This window comes from Oryx dammah, unplaced genomic scaffold (assembly GCF_014754425.2).
Source record: "Oryx dammah isolate SB20612 unplaced genomic scaffold, SCBI_Odam_1.1 HiC_scaffold_14, whole genome shotgun sequence".
Taxonomy (NCBI): Eukaryota; Metazoa; Chordata; class Mammalia; order Artiodactyla; family Bovidae; genus Oryx; species Oryx dammah.
Window position 1 is genome coordinate 40,862,818 of NW_024070198.1, and position 24,716 is coordinate 40,887,533.

Sequence of the window (24,716 nt, forward strand, 5' to 3'; positions counted from 1 at the left end):
ATTGTGTGGAGGAGGTTTCCATAGTGTGCTTGGTGGGGCTTTAGGTCCTATAGAGACTTTGCAAAATCTGAGAAAAATATTTGAGGAAGTATTTTTAAACTTTGCAAGCACACTAGGGAGCCTGGCAGACTCAGGTTTCAGCGGGCAGCACAGTCTACGCCCGTAGTTAAGCATTTCCGTCTCCCCTTCTCTGTACACACACGCTGTGTGTGTCGCCTGCCACCAGCATATGGCCTTGTGCTGATAGATTAATTTGGTTTTGCCCAGTTAGGTAGCTCTCCTGTCCTGACTGCCTTATTAAAGAATGTCCCATGGTCACAGGACAGGCTGTTCAGAACAGGTGCTGTTCGTGGTTGCTCATCAGGACTTCTAGAAATCAACAGGCTCAGTGCTGCAGTTGGCATCCTCACCCCCCAGGGTCAGATTGTTTAAGTTCATAAAAATAGCTTAATTGTTCTCAGTGATGGACTTCCCTGGTAGCTCAGCTGGTAAAGAATCCGCCTGCTATGCAGGAGACCCCGGTTTGATTCCTGGGTTGGGAAGATCTGCTGGAGAAGGGATAGGCTACCCACTCCAGTATTCTTGGGCTTCCCTGGGTGGCTCAACTGGTAAAGAATCTGCCTGCAATGGGGGAGACCTGGGTTTGATCCCAGGGTTGGAAAGATGCCCTGGAGAAGGGAAAGGAAAGGCTATAGACTTTATAAGAATATATCATACAATGACCTTATAAAGAGAGTGAAATACTACTTTTCTCTGTGCATAGGAAATTCGCATAAGATGCATTTAGAAAAATAGTTTTGTTGCTGGAAAGGTTTAGAAGCCACTGATGTAGTAGTAAGACAGCACAGATTTTAGAGGCAGACATTTCTAGATTTGAGCCCTGCACTTCCCTAGTTTACTAATGAGGTAGCCTTGGGCTAAGCAGTGTGCCTCTCTAAGCTGTGTCATCTGCAGAATGGGCCTGCTCTCCAGTAGGGGGATATTTTGTAGCTTATAGAGAAATGTGCAAATGGCTTAGTCCGGTGCTTGATATGTAACAAAAAAGTTCAACATATGGTAGCTATTAGAATGCTCTTTATGCTGGGAATTAAAGTCATTATATTTCATGCCCGGCCATTAAGAGGTACACCTTTACACTTTGGAAGTGCATATACCTTATTATATTTGCATTCATTTACATATTTACTTATGGAGAACCTAGTATTTGCATATCCTGGTAAATACATTTCTCTGTAATTTAGTCATTTTAGTGGACTGTAATGGCACATTTCTCTTTCTGACACAGCTTCTTGGTAAATTAACTTACTTGCTTTTTCATTTTAAAAACGTGTGGTGCCTTTGCAGAATAATTTCCTGTACTTTCAGTTCTTCTTGTAGGAAAAAAAATAATTGCACAGCCAAGGAAAGCTGCTTTCATGCACTGAGACTCTGGAATACTGCTTTATGTTTATGTCCAGGCTCTTTGTGGGTGGACTGCAGAAATCCCCGCTCTTGGGAATGTTTCTGAGCCCCCTCTGAGAAGCCGAATAGGGAGAAAAGAGCTAATTAAAAAAGCTGCCGTCCACCTCCTCTAATTAACTTGCTCTCCACTCCTGGGGGAGGGTGTGAAAATATGAAAACAGCGCGTGGTGCTGGAAGTGAATGCCACTGTAGGGGTCCCTGGTAGCCTCTGGTGTTCTGATGCAGAAAAGGTTCGTAGTAAACAAGGCGAGGAGCCTCACAAGGGGCCTGGTGTACCCTTGCCCTCCCCTGACACTGCCTCCCACACGGGGCCCTGGTGAATAGTGGTGCTCTCTGAGCAGGTGTGCATGCTGGGCAGCTGCGAGCTGGGGAGACCTCATTGGAATTCTGCAGCTTGAATTCACGAGCGTCCGGCCCTCCCTGTCGCTTGCTTATGCTGCTGGGAAAGATCAGGGGCCCTTTGTGCTCTGAAGCCACACATCGCTGGAGCCTGGGGATGCAGAAGCTGCGGGAAGAGCTCCCTCTGCATCTCTGCTGGGCTCTGGGGAAGCTCAGAGCATCCCTGCCTGGTGGTGCAGCGGCTAAGTTTCTTGTGGCATCGTAAAGAGATTCAGAACCCAGACGTTTCAGCAAAGGAATTAGGGGTAGAAGTTTGGGGACAGAAGCTCTTCTTCAGCGAAAATGGCTTTGGCGTCCTGGTGGACATGGCCCCCGGTGGAATGGGCCCGGTGGATGTGGACGACGGTAACCGGCAGCAGGGATTCGGGTCTGCGGGTCCTTCATGGAAACCGAGGAAAGAGGCAAGTTGTCTGTGTGAGTCTCTTCAACATTGCTGCGGATGCGTGCAAAGCTGGGGGCCAGGTCTACACCCAGAGCCCACCAGGCAGATCTAAACTACTGTTCGTCTTTGATGCTTGGTTGCATGACTTCCTTGTGTTTTTCATGCCAGTAAAAAGATTCTGCAAAAGTTCAGCTACCTAGATCTGTGGTTGTCCAGGCATGGATCTTAAATCCCGCCCCGCCCCCCACCCCACCCCGCCACCCCAGATGAAAGCTACGTTTAATATTAATGTGTGTTTGTAAAAGTTGGTATGGCCCCTGTTGCATTTGTATAAATTAAGTCTTGTGAAATTTGATAGTAAACAGGCTTCAGCTCATTGGATTCCGTCGAGTCCAGCTCTGATATTTCTCTTCACCTCTTTGTGTCCCTGGAGAGCTATGTGGCTGGTTGCAGGAGCCAGGGTCCTTGGAAGGATGGGAGTGGGGAATCTTTGGCTCCGATAAAGTGAGTCTCTGACACACAAGTTGTAAAAAACCTCGATGGAGATTTTCTGGAGGAGACTCACCAAATGGCTCTTTTTCTCCTGCCCTGGCTGACTGAGGAGGGATTGGTTGGTTGTGATGCTCTCTGCTGGCTGGCAGACGGTCTTTAGAAGCTGCTGACTTCTGGGGAGGACACTGGTCCTTTGATCCTTGTGGATGTTCAGCTCTATGAGCATTTCAGCGTCCACATGTACCTGATGCATCGCTCTCTGATTGTATATCTTCTGCCAAATTGCCTGCTGGGTCGCTTGTGCCAGCAGCAACCCTAAGTATCCACCGTCGTGATAGTTACCTTCCTTGTTGCAAATAAATAAATGGCATTTTGGTCAACTTAAAATATCCTGAGATGGGAGTGAGCCCGGGTGATGCTGCTGATCCTCAAAGCGAGCTGAAGCTGGCACCACAGACCCCTCCACAATCTGAGCCCATAAGGAGCTGCCCTCCAACCTGAGGACACATGCCTGGCTCAGTGATCTGGGGATGCCTCATCCTTTCTGGCTCGAAATTGAGTCCCTAGTGGAAGCAGGGTGATGAGAAGGGCTGCCTGCCCTTGATTTTCAAGCCAGGATAAGGCTTTTTTAGCTTTGTGAGGCCCTTCCCCTTGTTACAGGGTGGAAAGGCGGGCATTCCTCTGGGTGGGGTTTTGGGGTCTTTCTCTGGGTGAAGAATCTTCTTTGAGAGCGGACATCACCGCAGACCAGCAAGGGCGATTTTCATACTGCTAGGATCAGCAGGCTGTGCTTTGAGCTTTAGTCTGACACATGCTCCACTGACTTGCCAGCTTTCATGCCTTCCTTCATTGACTTAACAGATGTTTATTCACTGCCTCCTGGTCTGGACTCGGGGAGGCAGTGATAAAAAAACACAAAACAAAAAAGGCTGCCCTCTTGGCCTTTTCAGCTCAGTCGAGGAGAAATATAATTAACATGATTAGAAAGTGAATACATCTATAATGACAAGTTATGTGATGCGCTGGGGAAGGAACGGCAGTGGGAGAGAGTGGTGGGGTGAGGGGAAGGGGCCGAATGAGATTCCACTTCATGGGGTGAGGGTCCTTGGAATGCGTTGGAACCACAGCATTGCCAAGTGTCCCTGGGAATGCTTTCCTATTGGTTTGACTGAATTGATGCCAAGTAACACGTGCCAGAGTCGATCAGAGGATTCTACTGTTGTATTGCCACTGAGGTCAGAAATGTGTATTTCGAGTAGAGCTGAGTTCAAAGACTGTGTCATTTGGGTCCAAAGCTGGTGATAATGAGATTCACTCCTGGGGAGCACGCTGCTTCAAGGCTGGCCCTGGACCATTTAATTGGGCCGCGGGCCTGGCTGCAGTGGTCCCGGGAGGGGTCATTAGGCCGTGCATTGCTCCTCAGCACCGGTCCCTTGGAGCAAATACAGCCCTGGCCCCTGTCTAACCTGTGCTTCTCCCTGTCTCTCTCCATCAGGAGTTCTGACTCTGAAGAAGCATTTGAGACTCCGGAGTCCACGACCCCCGTCAAAGCTCCACCAGCCCCACCCCCACCACCCCCCGAAGTCATTGCAGAACCTGAGGTCAGCGTGCAGGCTCCCCTGGAAGAACCAGGTAACCAAGGGCCCAGCACCCCTGGGGTGGCGTGGGAGCAGCCCTACTGTCCCCGGGGACACTCACAGCGGCTCCTCTGGGGACCCAGCTGGAGGAGGCCGCCCACCCCCGGGGACTGTCGCTGGAGCTCTTTAGGTCCTCCCCAGCCTCTGGGCCTCTCAGCGCTGGGCTTTGTTTTATGTGGTAAAAACTAAGGGTGCAGGAGTATGGTGGGTTATTTTGTGTTTGCTTTGCAGAAGTTTAGAGGTGGTCTCTGAAGAAATAGTGCATTTAACTCTGGGTGCCTTTCAGCCAACCCCCAGAGCTGGGTTTGTATGGGACAGTGGGGTCTTGGAATTTTCTGGTGCAATCTTGGATTCTAATATCTGGCCCCTGGCTCCCATAAGAGCACTGGTTCTGGTTACCCATGTGACCTGCATTTTTATTAAAGGACACAGGCGAGAGGAGAAGTGAAAGACAGAGGATGAGATGGTTGGATGACATCACTGACTCAATGGACATGAGTTAGAGCAAACTCTGGGAGGTGGTGAGAGACAGGGAAGCCTGGCGTGCTGCAATCCTTGGGGTCACAAAGAGCTGGACACGACTGAGTGACTGAACAACAGAAGGCCACGTGGGCTTAGGGATGATAATTAGTAAATGGGCAAGAAGAGAAAGTGATGGGCGGGTTGAATCTGTGCAGGGGTGACTCCTTTATTCCTCATGAACTTCAGACTATCCAGATTTCCTATCACTTCCCCACATCCATTCTCCACTAGTGTGACTTAAAGACCTTTCAGATGCAGTGATCACCGGGGGTGGGGATGGGGGAGGACAGGACAGATCTCGGGCCCCAGCCTCCAACCTGCCCACCTGACTGCTGTCATCTGTGTGTATCCTCCAGTGACAACAGCAGGCGTAGGACCACCTCGAGCATCAGAGTTTCACATGAGGCCTGGAAAGAGATGGAGGTTGCTGGAAATGACCCCACGAGCTGGTTGGGGGCCAGGTGGTCCCAGAAATGTCCACACAGGCTGGTCAAGAGACCACGTGGCTCAGAAATGGCCCCCTTAGGCCAGTTAGGGGGCCAGGTGGTGCCGTCTCCAGAGCTGGACAGCCTCCTCTGGACCCTGAAGTTCAGAGGCCCCCACTCTGGCCTTTCTCGGCCGCAGCCCTGGCAGTAAGATAAGTCTGTAGCGCTGAGCTCCCCCGGACCATGTCCTGGATACCTGGGAGCACCCGCTTCCTGGGCCCACCCAGGCTCCTTCTTCTGTCCCATCTTCCCGAAGCTGACTGTGCCCATGTTTACACCCTTTAGCCGAGAAGGAACCAAGGCCGGGGCTGGGACATACAAGTGGATGTCCACGCACCTGTGCTTAGAGGCTGCCCCAGGTGAGGGATGGAGGCTGGGGAATGGAGGAGGGGGCCAGTGTCCATTTGTACTCCTGCCCTAGCCAGGAGCCAGGTGAATGGCAAGATAAAAGGCCATTTTGACCTTGATGTTGGTCTTAGAAAGAAATAGGTGGAATCCATTCCATCTGCTCTGGCTTCAGCCTGGCTGTTGATTAAAGGCAGATACTCCTGGGGCTTTGTTCCTAAGCACATATGCTCCCTGGTGCTGGGGGGAGAGGAAGAGACACCTTTGCTGGGATCTGATGAATGCAGTCTTCATAGTTTCCCTTTTTTGACAGCTATCAGTTAGTAGTACCTGATTCTGCACCATTAGTCTAGGTGCTAAGCTCTAAGAGGGTGATGATTGAAATTTATTTGATTTTAAGGTGGCGAAGAAGCAGGAAGGGCTGCTTATAGTTCTCAGAGAGTCTTTTGCATATAGTAAAGTATGTAAAAATTCCATTTCCTACAATATCATAGAACTTTCACCCTGAGGTTTTAATGGAAAGCAGCTGAATGACAAATACATTTTAATCCTTACATCAAACATCCACTTAAGAATAAATGATCCTTTTTTTATGGGTGTAATAAGTTCACACTCTGCATGTGTGGGATACCTTAGAAAGGATGTTAGAAGGAGAATGAAGGCCCAAGACAAAGTGTGGTCCATCCTTGAGCATCACACGGCTTCCCAAGGGCGGTCACTGCCGCCAGCATGCGTGTGTCCTCTGGGATTTCCGGTTTTTTATGTCCTGATCGCTTCTGGGGATGGTTTGCAACCCTCGTTCTTTTCTTCAGCCTGTCTTTGTTCCTTCTGCCTACTTCTTTTTTCAATAAAGCAATGAACAATCTCCATTCTAACATACACACACACTCTCAAGCACAATACCCGCCCCTGGCTTAGATGGCAGTTTCTGAAAGAGTGAATATTATGGAGGATTAAGAGAGACCCCCTGCCAGAAGGGGTTGGAGGCATGCATGGCCATGAGTCACAGCCCCACAGAACTTTCGATTGCACTGGTTGGAGTCCGACTTTGCTTCTCCTCCTTGGAAGACTACAGTGAGGCTAAATGTGGGTTATACAGTGAGGACGGTGAAGGTTGGGATTGTGTCTGCCTAAAAGCCCCCTGGCTTGGCCTGCACAGAAGTCTGTTTGATTTACCACATTCATTTGAAAGATCTGCTTGTCCCTTCTGTAGACATCATGGGACATTACCCAGAGTGGGGAGGTGGCCGTGCATGCCCGTGGAGGAGAAGAAAGCATCCTTCTGGGAACTGCAGGAGAGAAAGGGCAGTTTGGTTTGCCACTGTGAAGTGCCTGCATCATTGCTAAAGGTACCAAGAGAACCCCAGGAAATAATAGACGAGACCTTGGGCTATGAATAAGGACATAATTTTTCCTCCTGGAAACTTACATTTTGCAAAGTAATCCATCACTTTATTTTGGGCTTTGCATGATTGTGTGCCACGGGAGAGGAGGGGGGCTGAGACCCTGGTGGCCACCTTGCGTCTGCCGCTCTTCTGGGCTGTGCCAGGATGTGGCTTACCTGAGTCCAGTTTTTTTATCTGTAAAATGAAAAGAGTCACCCGTGAGTCCTCTGAGATCCTTTCCATTCCCACTTCTCATGCTGCTGTGATCAGGACGCTTGGTTGCTGTAGGGTGGCCGCATTATTCGAACTCAGGACTAGCCACCGAAAGATGTAATGAAATGTCCTGTAATTAAACAATAGCTCCATTTAGCGTCCACTGTGTACCAGACCTGTGCTAAATTATTTGCACGTTTCATCCCAGCTCGGATGAGGGAAGGATCCCCAGGGCTCTAAGCCTGTATATGTGGGGCATCTCATCACCTGCTTTCCAGTGAGATGTGGGAGTAAACCCTATAAAATGTAGCCCAGTGGTTCCTCTGTCCATGGGATTCTCCAGGCAAGAATACTGGAGTAGGTTGCTATTTCTTCCTCCTGGGGATCTTCCCAATCCAGGGATCGAACCCACATCTTCTGGGGCTCCTGCGTTGCAGGCAGATCTTTACCCCTGAGCCACCAGGGAAGGCCTTATTAATTACAATCGGTTATTATTCATATACTTGGAGGATGTAGAGCTAGGCTCCCTCTGTATGGCACCATTTCCCTTTTGATATATTGGATGAAGCTAAGCGTCTGAGGGCAAGGGTGCCTTGTGTTAGCACCTTTGTGCCTCTGGACCCATGGATCTCTGCCCAGGGTGAGCTCACAGGGGATGGGGGAAGGGGAGAGACGCGCAGCACAGCTGGCAGAAATGCTCCAGTTAGAAGCGGTCAGCGCGGCTAAGTGATGTGGCCTTTGAAGACAGTCGGGGGAGAGGAGATGTCAGGAGGTGAGTTCATATTGAGCAAATACGTGTGCGATACAGACAGAAGATGCCCGTCGGCAAGTCAAGGAGGACTGGGGACATCCTGACCTTGGACTTCCGGCCTCCAGAGCTCTTCATTCAGCCTGTGGATTTGTTCCAGTGGCCCGAGCTGGGAACCACCTAGTGAGCCTTTGAGCGTCATGAACCAAGGAGGCTGACTTTGTGCTCAGAGTGAGCCAGAATCTGGAGCCAGGGCAAGCACTGTCCAGGTCTGCCCTGGTTGGGTGGATCCCTCTGGGGTCCTGACCTTCTTTACCTCTGTGTCCACAGCATGCCTCCCAGTGGCTGACGTATAGGAGGCACCCAGATTATCTGATGTATAGGAATGTGTGTGTGTGCTCAGTCTGACCCCATAGACTGTAGCCTGCCGGGCTCCTCTGTCCATAGGATTTCCCAGGCAAGAATACTGGAGTGGGTTGCCATTTTCTTCTCCAGGGGACCTTCCCAACCCAGGGATCAAACCTGTACCTCCTGAATTGGCAGGGCAACTCTTTACCACTGAGCCACTGGGGAGGCCCCGATATATAGGAATGAATGAATACATTGTCTTCGTGTTGATATGGTGTGTGAGCATTTAGAAGTCCAGTGCGGGCTACTGGGAATCCAACTGGCCCACACCTGCTCTGGAAAATCAAGGCCTGCGTGTGGCAGTGGCCCATTTCTCCGGTCTAGGGCTTCTTCTGAAGAGAACCGAAGGGCCCTCCCAACCCTGCTCTGGTTGCCAGACAGTAAGACGGTGGTTCTCAACCAGGGATGCCCCATCCCCGGGGGACATTTGGCAATTTCTAGACAGGGACAACAGAAGATGAGATGGTTGGATGGCATCACCAACTCAATGGACGTGAGTTTGAGTAAGCTCCGGGAGTTGGTGATGGACTGGGAAGCCTGGTGTGCTGCAGTCTATGGGGTTGCAGAGTCTGACACAACTGAGCGACTAAACTGAACTGAGCTGAACTGAGTGAGACACATTTTTGACACATTTTGGATGGCATCATGGACTCGATGGACATGAGTTTGAGCAAGCTCCAGGAGTTGGCGATGGACAGGGAAGCCTGTCATGTTGCAGTCACAAAGAGTCAGATATGACTGAGCGACTGAACTGAACTGACACACATTTTTGGGCTTCTCTGCTGGTTCAGACTGTAAAAAGAATCCACCTGCAATGCAGGAGATCCGGATTTGATCCCTCAGTCGGAAAGATTCCCTGGAGAAGGGATAGGTTACTCAGTCCAGTATTCTTGCCTGGAGAATCCCCATGGACAGAGGAGCCTGGCAGGCTACAGTCCATAGGGTTGCAAAGAGTTGGACACGACTGATCAGCTAAGGCTTTCAGACACATTTTTGGTTGTCACAGTTCAGGGTTGGGGAGGGTAAAGGCATCTTGTAGGCAGAAGCCAAAGATTCTTCTAGATATCCTACAGTGAACAGTATCTCCCCCAACTCCCCCCCCCCACACACACTGAGACAAAATACTTACCATCCTGACATGGGCACAGTGCAGGGGCTTAGAAACCCTGCACCAAGATTCGATTTCCTGGTCCATGGTGATTTAATTATGGTATGTCATGTCTAAAGAGGAAAGCCACATTAGGCAGTCAGAGAGCTTTTCTTCTGGGGAAAAGAGTGAGCAGATGGTTAAGCTGAGTATCTGCTGTGTGTTTCGTGGTTTGGGGAGAACTCCTGACATCTGAAGGGCTTCATAAGGCTGCTGGGATGTGCCTAGTAGTCTGGGAGAAAGCAGGCTGGCAGCTGTGGGCCTTGCTTTGGAAATGATGGGAAGCACTGAGGCTCCTTCTGCTGCCCGCAAGGCCCACTTGAAACGCTGCATCCTCTGTGTTCCCTGGCCCTTCTGTGCCCTCTGCACTATGTGTCCAAGGCAGGAAGAGGAGCCAACTGCTGATGGAAGGAGGGTGCAAGTCTCTGGAGGAAATTGGTTTTAGAAAAGAGGAGGGAGGGGACATCTTCTTTTGAGATGAGCACGAATCAGGAGTGTGTTTGAGACATGGCGAATCTTTTGGTGGAAAAGGTTGAGAGGTTCCATCTTCTAGGACATATGCTCCAAGCAGGGCCTGGGGTGGCTTTGGATGCCAAAGAGAAGGGAAGGTTTGAAACCATGATTGGCTGCTTCCAGAAGGTCATCTCAATGCCAGAGGCATTTATTCAGCCAGCAAGAGAAAGTGTAACAGGTCCGGGGAAGACAAAGATAAATCAGAGCAGCTCCTGAACTCAGGAGGCTGGAAGTTTCCTTGTGTTGTCATCTCCCGGGTAGCCCTTCATCTCCTTGGGTTCTCTGCCAAGTGCTCTCCCCCTTGGAGTTGCAGCCATGAGCGTGAGTGGCCCTGAAAAATCTACAGTGAGAAGCCAGTTCGGGTGTTAAGTGAAAAAGAAAGTGAAAGTCGCTCAATCATGCACGACTCTTCGTGATCCCTCTAGGCCAGAATACTGGAGTGGGTAGCCTTTCCCTTCTCCAGGGGCTCTTCCCAACCCAGGGATCGAACCCAGGTCTCTGGCATTGCGGGCAGATTCTTTACCAACCGAGCTCTCAGGGAAGCAAGCATCTCCCAATCTTTGTTAGTTTGTTGGAATGAGGCGTTAGGGCTGCCAGATTTAGCAAACAAACGTACAGAGCATCCAGTTAAATTAGAATCTTAGATAAATAATGAGTGATTGGGACATATTTATATAAAAAACATGTTCATTTATCCGAAATCCAAATTTAACTGAACATCCTATATTTCATCTGGCAGCTGTTCTAGCAGGGGATGGGGTAGGTACTGCAGGATATAACTCCTGTCAGTGAAACACACTTTGGGAATGCTGGTCCAAGTCGCATATATGCTAGCTCTCTCTCTCTTTTTCCCCTTTTTTGGCTTCACTATGCAGCATGTGGGATCTTATTAACAGTTCCCTGGCCAGGGATTGAACCCGTGCCCCACCCCTTGCAGTGGAAGTGTGGAGGCCAAACCACTGGATCAGGGAAGTCCCTGTGCCAGCTCTTTAATTCCTTCTCCTGCGGACCACTTTGCAATGTTTCCTCCCCTTTGTCTATTTACACATCTTTGGTTTTCTGGCCAATCATTTTCTGGCATCTAGACTGCCCAGGGTCTCTGTGAAGCCAGGAGAGCACGCAGAACCCAGGGCAGCCAAGACAAGGCCAGGCTGGTTGCATCCCCGTGGAGCAGCGGGGCCATGAGATGATGGAGCACCTCTTGACCAGCATCTGGAGCGTCCACGTGCCTGTATGCTCTGTCGTGTCCAATTCTTTGCGACCCCATGGACTGTAGCCCATTCTCCAGACAAGAATACTGGAGTGGGTTGCTGCGCCCTCCTCCAGGGGATATTCCCAACCCAGGGATCAAACCCGCATCTCTTCCGTTTCCTGCCTTGGCAGGTGGGTTCTTCACCCCTCGTGCCACCTGGGAAGCCCTGGGGCATCCACAGCATGTTTTAAAATAAGAAGCAGCATCCTTGGCTGGCACTGGCTGAGCGGGAGGGGAAGCTGGGAGGAAGCTGCAAAAAAATGGAGAGAGAATGGGTGAGAGGGAGGTTGAGAAGAGAGGCGTGGCAGGTAGGGTTGGAGGGAGAGATTTCAGGGGGTGCCTAGAGTCGGGACAGGTGGCAGATGCATAAGCTTAGCTGTGCTGCAGTTGCCTGGGGCCTGCACTTAAAGGCTCTGCATACTCTACAGCAGGCTGGGTGATGATAGTAGCTAAGATTTACTGAAGGCTCACTATGTTTTACCTGCATTATTTCTCTGTCTTCCTTTCCTGCTCCTCTCCTTTACTTTAGCCACACTGGCCTTTGGTATTTCTGCAACACCCCATGTGTGGACTGACCCCAGGACCTTTGCACTTGCTGTTCCCTTTGCCTTGGATGCTTTCTCCCAGATATCCCCACAGATAAAGATAAACACCTTTATCTTGTTTCTGATCTTGGCTTAAATGTTTTTTCCTTGATGGGCTTTGCCCAACTACCTTATTTTAAAGTTGCAACACTCCTACCCTTTCTTTTTTTCCTTAGCACTTACCGCCATCTGACAGCCCATACATGTTACTTGTTAATTGCTTCTTGATTGTCTTCTCCCTAAAGAACCTAACTTGCAGGAGGGCAAGGATTTTGTTTGTTATGGAGGCCCCAATGCCCAGAATGGTGCCTTGCTTTGTTCTGGCGCTTGGTAAATGTGTTTAAAATTTTTTTAATATTTATTTTTTGGCCGTTTCAGGCCTTAGTTGTGGCACACAGGATCATCGATGTTCATTGCATTTTTAGTTTTGGCATACAGGGTTTTTATTTTTTTCTTCTTCTTTTTTTAAAGTTGCAGCAGGAGGGCTCTTTAGTTGGAGCATGTGGGGTCTAGTTCCCCAGCCAGGGGTCGAACCCTGGGCCGTCTGCACTGCAAGTGCAGAGTGTTAGCCACTGGACCACTGGGGAAGTCTAGGTAAATGTGTTTTAGATGACAGTGTTTAAAGGTATCCTTTAAACAGCTCTTATTGGTCCCATTTTACAAATGAGAAATCTGGGGGTCTGCTTGTCTAGGGCCTGGAGCTGCCTGGTGAGAGCAGGATTTGTACCCAAGCAGCGTGCTTGTTGAGGGGTGGGCGGGCTGGCCCAGGGCTCTGGTGTTAGAGGGTGGTGATGGTCTGACACGAGATGAGGGACTCTCTTAAGTGTCCTGTGTCCTTCAATGATGGCTTTGTCTCCGTTCCCTCAGGATGCGGCTCTGAGCCGGTCTCCGTCCCCGATGGCCCCCGCAGCAGCTCCGTGGAAGGCAGTCCTTTCCATCCACCATCACACTCCTTCTCCGCCGTCTTCGATGAAGACAAGCCGATAGCCAGCAGCGGGACTTACAACTTGGACTTTGACAACATCGAGCTGGTGGATAACCTTCAGACCTTGGAGCCTCGCCCCTCAGACCCTAAGAATCAGGACTGCAAGGTGAACTCACGGAGGAAGTCCACGGACTCCGTCCCCACCTCTAAGTCGACGTTGTCCCGCTCGCTCAGTCTGCAAGCCAGTGACTTTGATGGTGCTTCTTGCTCAGGCAACCCCGAGGCCACGGCCCCAGTCGCGGATGCGTACAGTGCGGGTTCGAGCAGTGCTTCCAGTACCCTTAAGCGAACTAAGAAACCGAGGCCACCTTCCTTAAAAAAGAAACAGACCACTAAGAAACCCCCTGAAACGCCCCCAGTGAGAGAGACACAGCACGAGCCGACCGGAGAGAGCCCTGACCCCAGCGAAGAGAATCAAACAGCCGGAACGAGACCAGAACCGGCCAGGGCAGAAGGCTCCAGATCAGCCTTATCAGAGGAGGCACCCCCAGAACCTGCTGCTAGCCCCAAGGCGGCCTGCCCTCTGGACTGTGAGGCTGCAGAAAGGGCCGTCCCCCCAGCTTCGGGGGGTGGCAGAGTGCAAAACTCACCTCCCGTTGGAAGGAGAACCCTGCCTCCGGCCACGGCCCCTGAGGCAGTGGAGGTGACCCCATCAGATAGTGGGGGGCAAGAGGACTCCCCAGCCAAAGGCCTCTCAGTGAGGCTGGAGTTTGACTATTCTGAGGACAAGGGTAGTTGGGACACCCAGCAGGAAACCCCGCCTCCCACTAAAAAGATAGGCAAAAAGCCGGTTGCCAAAATGCCCCTAAGGAGGCCAAAGATGAAAAAAACAGCCGAAAAACTCGACAACACCCCTGCCTCGCCTACCAGGTCCCCTGCTGAACCCAATGACATCCCTATCGCTAAAGGTACCTACACCTTTGATATTGACAAGTGGGATGACCCCAATTTTAACCCTTTTTCTTCCACCTCAAAAATGCAGGAGTCTCCCAAACTGCCCCAACAATCCTACAACTTTGACCCGGACGCCTGTGATGAGTCCACTGATCCCTTTAAGACGTGCTCTAAGGCCCCCAGCTCACCTTCTAAATCCCCAGCCTCCTTTGAGATCCCAGCCAGTGCCGTCGAAGCCAATGGAGTGGACGGGGATGGGCTGAACAAGCCCGCCAAGAAGAAGAAGACGCCCCTCAAGACGTAAGTTCAGGGGTGCAGGTGGTAAGGTCAGAGGCGGGCCTGGGCGCTGGCTGCATCATTGCTCACTTGCCTGGAAACCTGGGCTGCCTTGCCCCCCGCCATTTGCCACAGCGCCACATGCTTGCAGCAGGGTACCCATTTTCATTCCTCTCCGCGCCCATAGTGGTGCTGTGTCCCATCCTCACATCCCTTTGGGTCTAGAGTCCTTGACCTCTTGCCTCGATCAGTTAGTGGTCTAAAGCTTTACTTGTAGCTGAAGACCTGACCTTGAACTTCAGGAGAGAGTGGGGGAATCCGTGGAAAGGGAGCAGCCCAGTGGTGGCCTGGTCAGCCTCCCTATTGGTGATTTAGCATTTTCTGTTTAACATGTGCATTGCTTTTTGGAGTGGCCTGGAAACTAAGGGATCCACCCTTTAAAATGTTATTAAAATTTTGTAGTATTTGTTTCTCCCTTTTAATGAGACATTAGGCCATTGGAAAGACCCTGATTCTGGGAAAAACTGCAGGTAGGAGGAGAGGGGGTGACAGGATGAGATGGTTGAATGGCATCACTGACTCAGTGGACATGAGTTTGAGCAAACTCAGGGAGATAGTGAAGGACAGGGAAGCCTGGCGTGCTGCAGTCCATGGGGTCGCAAAGAGCTGGACACGACTTAGTGACTGAACAACAACAAGCCCAAGAGGCAAACACAATAGACTCAAGAAGCCCATGAGAGAGGGGCCTGGTCTGGGCCCCTTTCTGTACCCCGGCTACGCTGTAGGAAGCACCCACGTTGTTTCTGCCCCTTTATCTACTCATCTTCATAGATGAGTCCACAGGCCCTGTGGATCCAGAAAAGATCAATGGAACCTGAAAGGGAGAAGTGGTCCCCACAGTCTTCAGGAGGCCATGAGTAATCAGGTCTGCTGTCCAAACCGTGGCTGAGTGGATTGCACTTGATACACGTGTCCATGCCTCTGGAGTCCAGCCCAGGATGGCTGCAGGTCCATCCTTGGGGCTTTGGTCCAAGTGTAGTGTGGTTTGGTGCTTGGAGCCTTTCTCCTTGCTCTCGAGTGAAGTATCATCAATCATTTGACCAGAAGGCCAGGCTTCTGGTGGCACCTCAGCAGAATAGACCATGGCTGCTGGCCCCTCTGAGTCTGCCTGGCACAGATCAAGATAGGGTAACCTGCTTACCTCTCTTTCTGCACTCCCCACTGCCCTCAAGCATTTAACATTTGAGAAGAACCCGAGGCTTCCTGGGAAGAGGGTCTCTAAGCAGGCTTTGACCTTGGGTGGTGGTGGCTGGAAGGCAGTCCTGGCCAAAAATTGGACTTTGTTTTTTTTAGATCACCTGCTAAACCAGGCCCTTCTTAAGGATTCCCTAGAATCTGTGTTGGAAGCTTTATTTTAAACCTTGAACAGGAGAAAAAGGAAATGCCCACACCACAAAGCCATTTCTCTCATTTTGGGGGATGAGAGTCAACTTGAAGCCATCACCTTCTCCTTCCCCACAAGACAGCTTGGTTCTGTTCTGTTCTGTCACCAGAGCCAGCTGAGATCAGGGACGCCTACCTGTCCCCAGGTCTCACCTCTGGTGCAGATGGCTAGGAGTCCTTCATTGGGGTTGCAAGACTCTTTGAGCCACCAACACTTTATGGGATATTTGGAACCGAGGGAGGAAGGTGTTCCCTGACAGCTCCTCTCCAAAAAGCTGGGATGTTGCCCCCACGCCCAAGCCAAACACTGGATGGCCCCTTCAATAGCCAGTCACCTGCAGATTTATCTTTTTTGTCAGTTCCTTCTGTCTGTCTCTCTTTTTCTTTGTCTTCTTGTCTTAGGATGGTTGAAGATGTGATGTCTGTATGTTCTCTGTTGTAAGTAAATTTAACGGAATCTGCTTCTTATGCCAAATGTGCTTTTTCCTGCCTTTGCTTTTGCTTCCAAGCTCTTTTTTATTTCCTTTCCGTGGCTGCTGCTTACACATTTCTGTGGCAGGCCTGGGAATGACGGGGCATGGGGCTTCCCAGTAGCAGAGGTTATTTGTCTGTTTCATAGTGATTAGCATAAGTGAAACTGCTTGGCTGTGAAAATGTGATTATCCAACATCTGCCTGCTTGTCAGGAATGGAACCTCTTTTTTTTTTTCCTCCCCTTGCATAGTGGATGTCTTCATCTGAAACCCATACTTTTTTTTTTTATTTTTAAACTCTCATTCCATTCTTCCATTTTAAACGGGACAAGTAGGCGATTGCTTTCAAAGTATTGTGGCTTCACCTTAAAATAACCATCCAGTCCGACCACAGGCAGGAACTGCTGTTGCTTGCTCTGGCTACATGTGAAGCAGAAATGTTTGGGCTGTTTCAAATTGAGACCGATGGGAGCCCCCTGAAATGCAGGGTCAGCTCAGAGTGGAGCACACAGCTGTGAGAGCCATCGCCATGCGGCTTCTGGGCAGGGTATCCGCATGCCATCTGGGGGTTGCCTTGTTGAGGGAAACAGCAACAGGTCGGACCACCTCTGTGCCTGTAGTGCTGTGCACTCCAGGCCGTGAGAGATCGTGCAGGCCGCTCCCAAGGGCCCATGGACAGGCTTCTTCTTTGCCTCAATGTCTTTCCAAGAGAAGCTGGCCTGGTCCCAGGCTCCCAGCAGCCCTGGGATAGAGTGGAGTCTCTCAGGGTCTCTTCTGCCCCAGGGGTTTCTCCAGTATTTTAGAGCCACTTAGCAACTGTAAAATACGCAGTTGCGTACTTAAATGCGTGAATAAATATATGCTTCAAGCTGTAATTGCACTGTTCACGTGACAGCTGCCACATGCTGTAAATAACCATTTATGGTATTTCTTTCATAACCGAATGCCATTGTCGGAGTGTTTTATCTGAGAGAACACAAGGAGGAACTTGGTGCCCAGTTGCTCTGTCCATGTAGTTACCGACTGGAGCAGCAGATGGGGAGTAGGAGTGTAAGATGAGGGGACCCCCCGCCAGGCCCTTGCCTTTCTGGGGGCCAGACCAGACCACTGAGGGGCCTGAGACCATGGGGCAGAGTCTGGTCTACAGGTGGAGAAGTCTCCATTCTGGTTGTGGAAATTACCCCCCGATCACCCAGTAGATATAATGGAACCATCTATGCTAAAAAATCCCTTCCTTCTGACTCTTTCAGGAATCTGAGCTGATGTCTCCTTTGCCTAGGTCCTCCTCTCCCCGACTCTCACCCCCAGTTATTTATATGAAGGACAAAAAAAAGCGACCAGAGTCGTTAATTGTGATTAGGAAAGGCTTTTTTTTTTTTTTTTTTGATGATCTCATCTCTGAAAAAATAGTTCTGGAGTTTGGTTGCCCAGCAGTGTGTATGTACTTCACTGAACTGTACACTTAAGAGTGTTTGAGATGGTAAATTTTATGTGTATTCTGCCATAAATGGAAAAAAAAAAATGACGTCACCCCTGGCCCTGCCTTTAGTCAGAATCCCACCCAGAAGGTCAGAGGTGCGGGAACCCATTAAGCTCCGAGTTGCTGCACGTAGGAGGGAATCTTCCAGTTCCCTCCGAAGACCCAGACCTTGCCTTCCTATTTCTGCACGGCTCCTTCAGCTGTTTGAGTGCCGTGTTGGCTTGGCCTTCTGTCAGTGGTTCCTGTTCATCAGTGTCATGAACTCACATCCCCTCTCCGACCTTAGTTGGTTCAGACCCTCCTGGATGAATGCAGACGTGTTAATCCGCTCACCAGATTCTGGTTTTTTAAAATAAGAGCATCTGGGCAAAGTTAGCTTCACTTTCTGGGTCAGCTCTCCACAATGGCAGCTCTTCAAAACACTTCTGGCTTGATGAATCTTTCCCTCGAGGGCAACAGTGTCTGTAAAAAGTCAGAATGGATTGTCGGTGTGGGCGTCTGTCACTCGGGGTGGGAGTGGTGTGGACGGGAGGGTGGTCTGGGCCAGATACTCGGCCCTCACACTGCGGGCCTCAGTCGGCTCTGGAATGTTCTGTGCCTCTGTCCGTTGTGTTTACATTTCTCATTTTGTTTCCAGTGACACATTTAGGGTGAAAAAGTCGCCAAAACGGTCTCCTCTCTCTGATCCACCTTCTCAGGTATACTGTTTCCTTGATATTTATCGTTTTATTGCTCCCCGGGGGTGGGGGAGCGGGAGTCGAGACTGATGGGGTTTATCCTCGACTAGTCAGTTGCTCATCACGGCCGTGTTTCCAACACCTTCTCCTTTTGTCTACATGGAGGGTCCCTCAGTGTTTGCAAGACTTGGTTTTGATCACTTCCCTTGGGGAAATGTCAGAGAATGTCCCCAGAATTGGCAGATGCCCAGGAAAAATGTTAGTTCTCTGGGAATCGTGCTAGTCCGTTCTGGCCAGTTAATCTGCTGAGAACATCCTTAAATATTAAGTTGAGGAAGTCTGTGGAGATAAACGCATATTCAGTGAAGTTGAGGAAGTCTGTGGAGATAAACGCATATTCAGTGAAAAAAGAACTGAACGTGCGCAAGGAGCCCTGGATTGTGTAACCAGCACCAGGACTGGGGTGGAAAAGGGACTCCATCCCCTAAAGAAATGGGGGCTGGGATCTTTCTTCATACAGCTCCCCATCTCCCTCTTAGCAGTTCCTCTCACCTTTATAGACCAGGAATATGTGTCAGGCCATTCAAGGTCATAAAACAAGCAGATCTCCTCTGTCGCGCTCATCCAAGCCAGTGAGACCCCAGCCAGGCCAACCCTGGCCAGGGCAGGGCTGCAGAGAGGCGCCCAGCCCCCCCAGAGGGGTCTTGGGTCCAGGGCCACCTCTGTGGCAACATTTTTGGGCTCCCACCCTGCCCTGCTCAGCTGCACACCTCTGTGGAGATGGGGCTGAAACTCACTTTCTCTACCTCTGGCATCAGGCATGACGATTGTTGGGCGATGTCGGTGGTATTGATGTCCAGCCCTTTGTGGGCATAACACTATAGTTGTCCTAATAAAAGTGCCAGTTGTAAAAATTTTCTTTTATTTTTCTCAAAGTGAATGAGCAGGAATGTCTCAAATAATCAAAACACAAAATCCTGATTCCTTTTTAAACCCATGGGCATCACCCCCTGAAGCAAGCCATCAGAAAAGGAAATTCATAGAGGAAAGAATTTGTTTCCTTGGAACAGTTTTGAGCAGAGGGAATGTGACAGGGTCCCGTCCTTGGTGGAGGTACCCAGGTCCCGTGGGTGGGCACAGATACGGGACGAGAGCAGAGACGGCTTCCCTTCTCCTGGTAGGACCCCACCCCCGCGGCCACGCCGGAAACGCCGCCCGTGATCTCAGCGGTGGTCCACGCAACTGACGAGGAGAAGCTGGCGGTCACCAATCAGAAGTGGACGTGCATGACGGTGGATCTGGAGGCTGACAAACAGGACTACCCCCAGCCCTCGGACCTGTCCACCTTTGTGAACGAGACCAAATTCAATTCACCCACGGAGGGTAAGCAACGTGGTGGCCAGCTGGACTCCCACCCTGCCTTGGAGGCCATTGCCCCTAGGGAGCAAAGGGCCAGGAAAGAAGCCACTAAGCCAGGTAACTGTGCTGTGGATCGCTGCCGCCCGGGTCTTCCTCAGCTAGGCTGCCTGTTAACACAGCCTGAGGCTTGAACCCAGCTGTGCCGTGACCCGTAAGCACCTGCTAAGAGCTGGCAGAGCGCCCACTAACACCTGGCCCTGAGCTCCCCTGAGCTTTGTACCTTCTAAGCTGTATGGCTTGTGTTCCTTGAGGATTTTGTGTCGAATGCTCAGCTGGGTAAACTGGCCCGGGGGCCTCTCGGGGTCCCCACAGTTCATTGGCCCCTAGGGACCTTCCACCATGTGACCAGCACCTTCTGCTCAAGCCCTAAACCAGAGGCTCCCCCTCGGCTTGCCTGCGAGAACCCTGAGTCCTTCTCACAGGCCCTAGGCCTGTCACTTACTTCATTCATATCTTCTTCCCCCTTAACATGTATCAACTTGCAGCTGTCTGCCTGGTTCTTTGGCTTGAAAAATCCATATACTTTAAGTCAGCAACTAGAACCTTCCAGGGAGGGATATGATGGGACCCTGCATTCCCAGTCCTCATGGGGCCTGTCCTCCACCCACCTCATGTGGGGCTTGTGAGCCTAGTCTTCGGCCGTCATTCCAGTACTCTGGGCTGTCGTTGATGGGTCTAAGTTTCCCCTTTCTAAGATCTTAATTTCTAGCAAGTCTTAAAAACTAAGTAGCATTCAGTATGAGGACAATCATACAGGGAAACCTGATCCACTTCTTTGCTGCTAATAAGGAACCGTGATCTCTATGAGGCCACCTCCTGCCCCCGACCTGGGTGGAGCGAGGGTGTAACCAAGCAAATTTTTAAAATTTATTTTTAATTGGAGGAAAATTGCTTTACAATATTGTATTGATCTCTGCCATACATATCGGAGAAGGAAATGGCAACCCACTCCAGTGTTCTTGCCTTGAGAATCCCAGGGACAGAGGAGCCTGGTGGGCTGCCATCTATGGGGCTGCAGAGTCGGACACGACTGAAGCGACTTGGCGGCAGCCGCAGCTGCCATACGTCAACGTGAATCTGCCATGGGTGTGCGCATGTCCCCTCCCTCTTGAACCTCCCTCCCACCTCCCCTCTGAAAGTGAAAAGTGAAAGTGAAGTCACTCGGTCATGTCCGACTCTTTTCAACCCCATGGGGTGTAGCCCACCAGGCTTCTCTGTCCATGGAATTCTCCAGGCAAGAATACTGGAGTGGGTTGCCATGCCTTCCTCCAGGGGATCTTCCCGACCTAGGGATCGAACCCACGTCTCCCACATTGCAGGCAGATTCTCTACCGTCTGAACCACCAGGGGACTCCCACCCCTCTAGGTTGTCACAGAGCATCTGATTTGAGCTCCCTGCGTCATACAGCAGACCCCCTCTGGCTGTTTTACCCGTGGTAATTTACACATGTCCATGCCACTCTCTCAATTCATCCCGCCCTCTCCTTACCCCACTGTGTCCTCAAGTCTGTGCTCTATGTTCTTGTCTCCACTGCTGCCCTTTTTAACTTGGAAAGCTTCCTCTGGAGGCTCTTCTTGATCCGGGGCCTGGGTGGCTTGCTTTGTGCCCAGAGGTTTCTCAGTAGTGGTACAGTGAGAGCCGTTTCAAGTCTGGGGGAGACTGCGGATGCTTATCTTAAGACACGCCTTTCTGTATTTTGATGTTGAAAGACTTGGACTTCAGGGCACTGTATTTTCTGAATAATGGAGGCTTTGGTTGGCTGTCGGGTTAGCCCTGTGGACGGGGCTTGGGAGGCTTAACAGTGACCATCTTACTCCACCGTGACCTTGGGGGCCTGGGATCTGGCCTCAGCTCTACTTCAGTCTTCCTCTTCCTCTCTGCACACACCCCTGGGCCAGGAACCCCACCGGATGGGACCCCCATCCAGCCCCTCTGCGGTGGTTGCTGCAGGATACCCCACACCTCCCTGTCTCTCGGGCTTGTCCTGCCCACTCCCAGCCTTTCCCTGGTCGTGGCCCCTCACTGCCTATCCTCAGTGCCTGCTCTGAACCTACTTTGAGGTTGCTTGATGCGGTAACAATGATTCAAGTGCATCTCTCCCCTAGATTGTGTCTTTCTTGACAACAAGAACCCTATCTGAGGCAGCTTTTCTCACAGCGCCATGAACACAGTGGGAGCTAAAGACAGCTTTGTGGGGAGAGAAAATAGAAGGCTAGGCAGGTATACAGGGTAGTGTCCACATAGTCTGATTTTTGCATCACTCCCGTCCTGTGTGAGGGAGATGTGCGGAGGTGTGTGGGCATCGCAGCAGGAGTAGGTGAGGACCAGCGGGGACCTGGCCATTTTGGTAGCTCCTGCTGGTTCACGTCTCTTGAGGTTTGAAAAGGCTCTGTTAAATGTCATAGAAATGTATAGAAGCCAACCTGAGCTTGCCATTGTAGACAGGAATCAAAAAGTCTCTGTGTTTTGTGGTATATATATGTGGTTGTATTACCAGGAATCAAATTTACATGCATTATTTTCATAGAAAACAGAAAATCTCTGGGTCAGCAAGATCCACTGGAGAAGGAAATGGCAACCTATGGACAGAGGAGCCTGGCAGGCTACAGTGCAGAGGGTTGCAAAGACTCAGACATGACTGAGTGACTAAGCACGCAAGAAAATAGAAAGATCCTAATAATACCTTTTAAGCTAATAGGTGCCTCATTCAGTGGGGACATCCATTTCTTCATCTTCAACTTGGAACGAAGACCACTCACTAGCTCACTGACATATTCGAGAATTGTTTTCTGCAAAAAAAATTTACAAATAGGTAAATCCATAAGTTTGGAACAAAACTCTAGTAAACTCTGCCTTCTTAGAAAATAACTGTGAAGATTTGGGAAGCCCTGCCCGTAGTTGTAGCTGGTGGGCAATGGGAAATCCACTGGACGTGTGAATAAAGAAGAGCTGCCGTTTCGGGAGGTGTGGTCTGTGTCCATCTCTTGGGTATTCCCTCCAGCAACTGGACATAGAAACTGATGGAGCCCTGTTCTTGAATTGTCCTTCCTGTTTATGAGGTCACATCTGGCCACACCAGGTGGAGGGTGGGGAGCAGATATGTTCCCCAGAAAGAACCTGAGCGTGGAGGATCTGAGCTGTTAAAGATTTGCTCAGTGTTGAGGGGCTAATCCATGTAGGACCAGGTTTGCCCGACTCGAAGGGTCTCTTCTTCCCCACCACAGTCTTTATGTGACTGTCTTTCAGGCTTCCTTTCGTTAAGTGTAGAATGAGGATGTTGAACTTCCTTTCCTGGGTCCACAGGAGATTCAAATCATCTTAATATTCAAAAAAAAAAAAAAAACCTGAATAGACCTAGTTTAGATGGATGCCCAGCTAGTTAGAATTGCATGTTTGGGGTCTGTAAGCACATCAGCTCTGTGGCGACACCAGTCGTCTCCAATTGCTTAAAACCGGAGCTTTATGATCAAACATTTTCCTTTGAACCCTTGCTTAGCAAATGCCATTTTCTAGGGTGGTCTTTTGAAACGTGATGCCTTGAGAGGAAACTTAGTCCATGTGGTTCCCAGGGATGAAAAGTTTAGGAACCACTGGGCGACAGAGCCTCCGAGATCCCCCCTGTCTCTGGTCCAAGACCATGAGGGAGTGGTGGCTTTAGATTCACAGATTTGGACGGCCCATTGCTAGGGCATCAGCCTCTCCCTCCTACATCCATTAGAGGGGAAGGTGTCCTCGGGAGGAAGCCTAACCTATTCTTCAGTTCAGTTCAGTCACTCAGTCGTGTCTGACTCTTTTTGACCCCATGGGCTGCAGCATGCCAGGCTTTCCAGTCTATCACCAACTCCCAGAGTTTACTCAAACTCATGTCCATCAAGTCCATGGTGCCATCCAACCATCTCATCCTCTGTCGTCACCTTCTCCTCCCGTCTTCAATCTTTCCCAGCATCAGGGTCTTTCCCAGTGAGTCAGTTCTTTACATCAGGTGGCCAAAATATTGGAGCTTCAGCTTCAGTGGTGGGCACCATTGCCATTGAGATACAGACATATAGAAGGGCCACCCTGGGAAATTGGAGCAGTGTCCTTGTCCCTTTCTGAAAGCCTCTTCTCGTCTTACCACATATGTTAAAAGTTTCAGAAATATTAGCAGTGAGCAATAATAGACCTGGTTGAAATCCATTATCTTTTGCATGACCAGATGTGGGGCTTTACATCAATTCATTTTATCCTGTAAGACTTGTGTACGTTGAACTCCATTTTATGAATGAGTCAGTAGGCCTAGAGAAGTTGGTGAGGTGGCTTCCTTGATCCTGGGAATGACAATCTGGACTCAGCTGCATCCTTCCGGCTTCTGCTCAGGCTCCTTCTGGTCGTCTAGCAAAGCTCCAACAAAGAGAGTCCCGTGAAAACAGCAGTCCAGCCCTCTCACTGTGCATTGCCTTCAGAATGACAGGACTCATTAACAGTAACGTCAGGCCTCTTCAGCTCAGAGCAGCACATGCTTTAGTGAGCTGCCTCTTAGATGTAAAGACATTGAGCTGCTTGGTATAATTGCTGTTACCTTTCTTTGCTGGTCTGCCAGCTGTGTGTGGCATGATGTAAAAAAGGGGCTAAAATTGCATGTGGCTCCCCTCTCCGAGCCTACCCTCTGAGGCTTAGAATTTAAGGCAGGTGAGTGAGATTTTGAAAAGCAAGTTCAGTAAGGTGTTTTCTCAAAATATCTGAGAACCTGGGACTTCCTTGGTGGTCCAGTGGTTAAAACTCAATGCTTCCACTGCAGGGGGGTGTGAGTTTGATCCCTGGTCAGAAAAGTTAGATCCTCACATACCACGTGGTGCAGCCAAAAAACAAAAAAGAATATATCTGAGATGCTCTTGGCAGGTAGGAAAGAAGGCAGATAAATGAGCTCAGCGACCTAAAACTCACCCAGATCTGCTGCCAGGAAAACGAGCACAGATTCCAGGTGGGACCCTGAGGCGAGCTGGTAACCAGAGCTAGCTAACCTGGGGTCTCAGGGCCCAGAAAACCTCCACGGTGGCCCCCAGGTTATTCGGTGCATTCCGGGTGCTCTGTGCCACTGTAGGGGGTGTGTGTGTGTG

General features: G+C 50.3%; 1 protein-coding gene across 27 annotated transcripts in view; it reads left to right on the plus strand.

Moving 5' to 3' along the window:
• The window catches only part of TACC2 (transforming acidic coiled-coil containing protein 2), a 227,924-nt gene that overhangs the window by 176,953 nt on the left and 26,255 nt on the right, over positions 1-24,716 (plus strand). For 10 of the 27 annotated variants that reach the window (XM_040254908.1, XM_040254916.1, XM_040254923.1 and 7 more), the window contains 5 exons: positions 4,230-4,366; positions 12,841-14,152; positions 15,974-16,009; positions 18,161-18,221; positions 19,382-19,676. In XM_040254908.1, coding sequence (XP_040110842.1) covers positions 4,230-4,366; positions 12,841-14,152; positions 15,974-16,009; positions 18,161-18,221; positions 19,382-19,676 — 1,841 coding nt within the window. The remainder of the gene's footprint in view (positions 1-4,229; positions 4,367-12,840; positions 14,153-15,973; positions 16,010-18,160; positions 18,222-19,381; positions 19,677-24,716) is intronic. The other 17 variants (XM_040254917.1, XM_040254920.1, XM_040254927.1 and 14 more) reach the window with 7 other exon arrangements.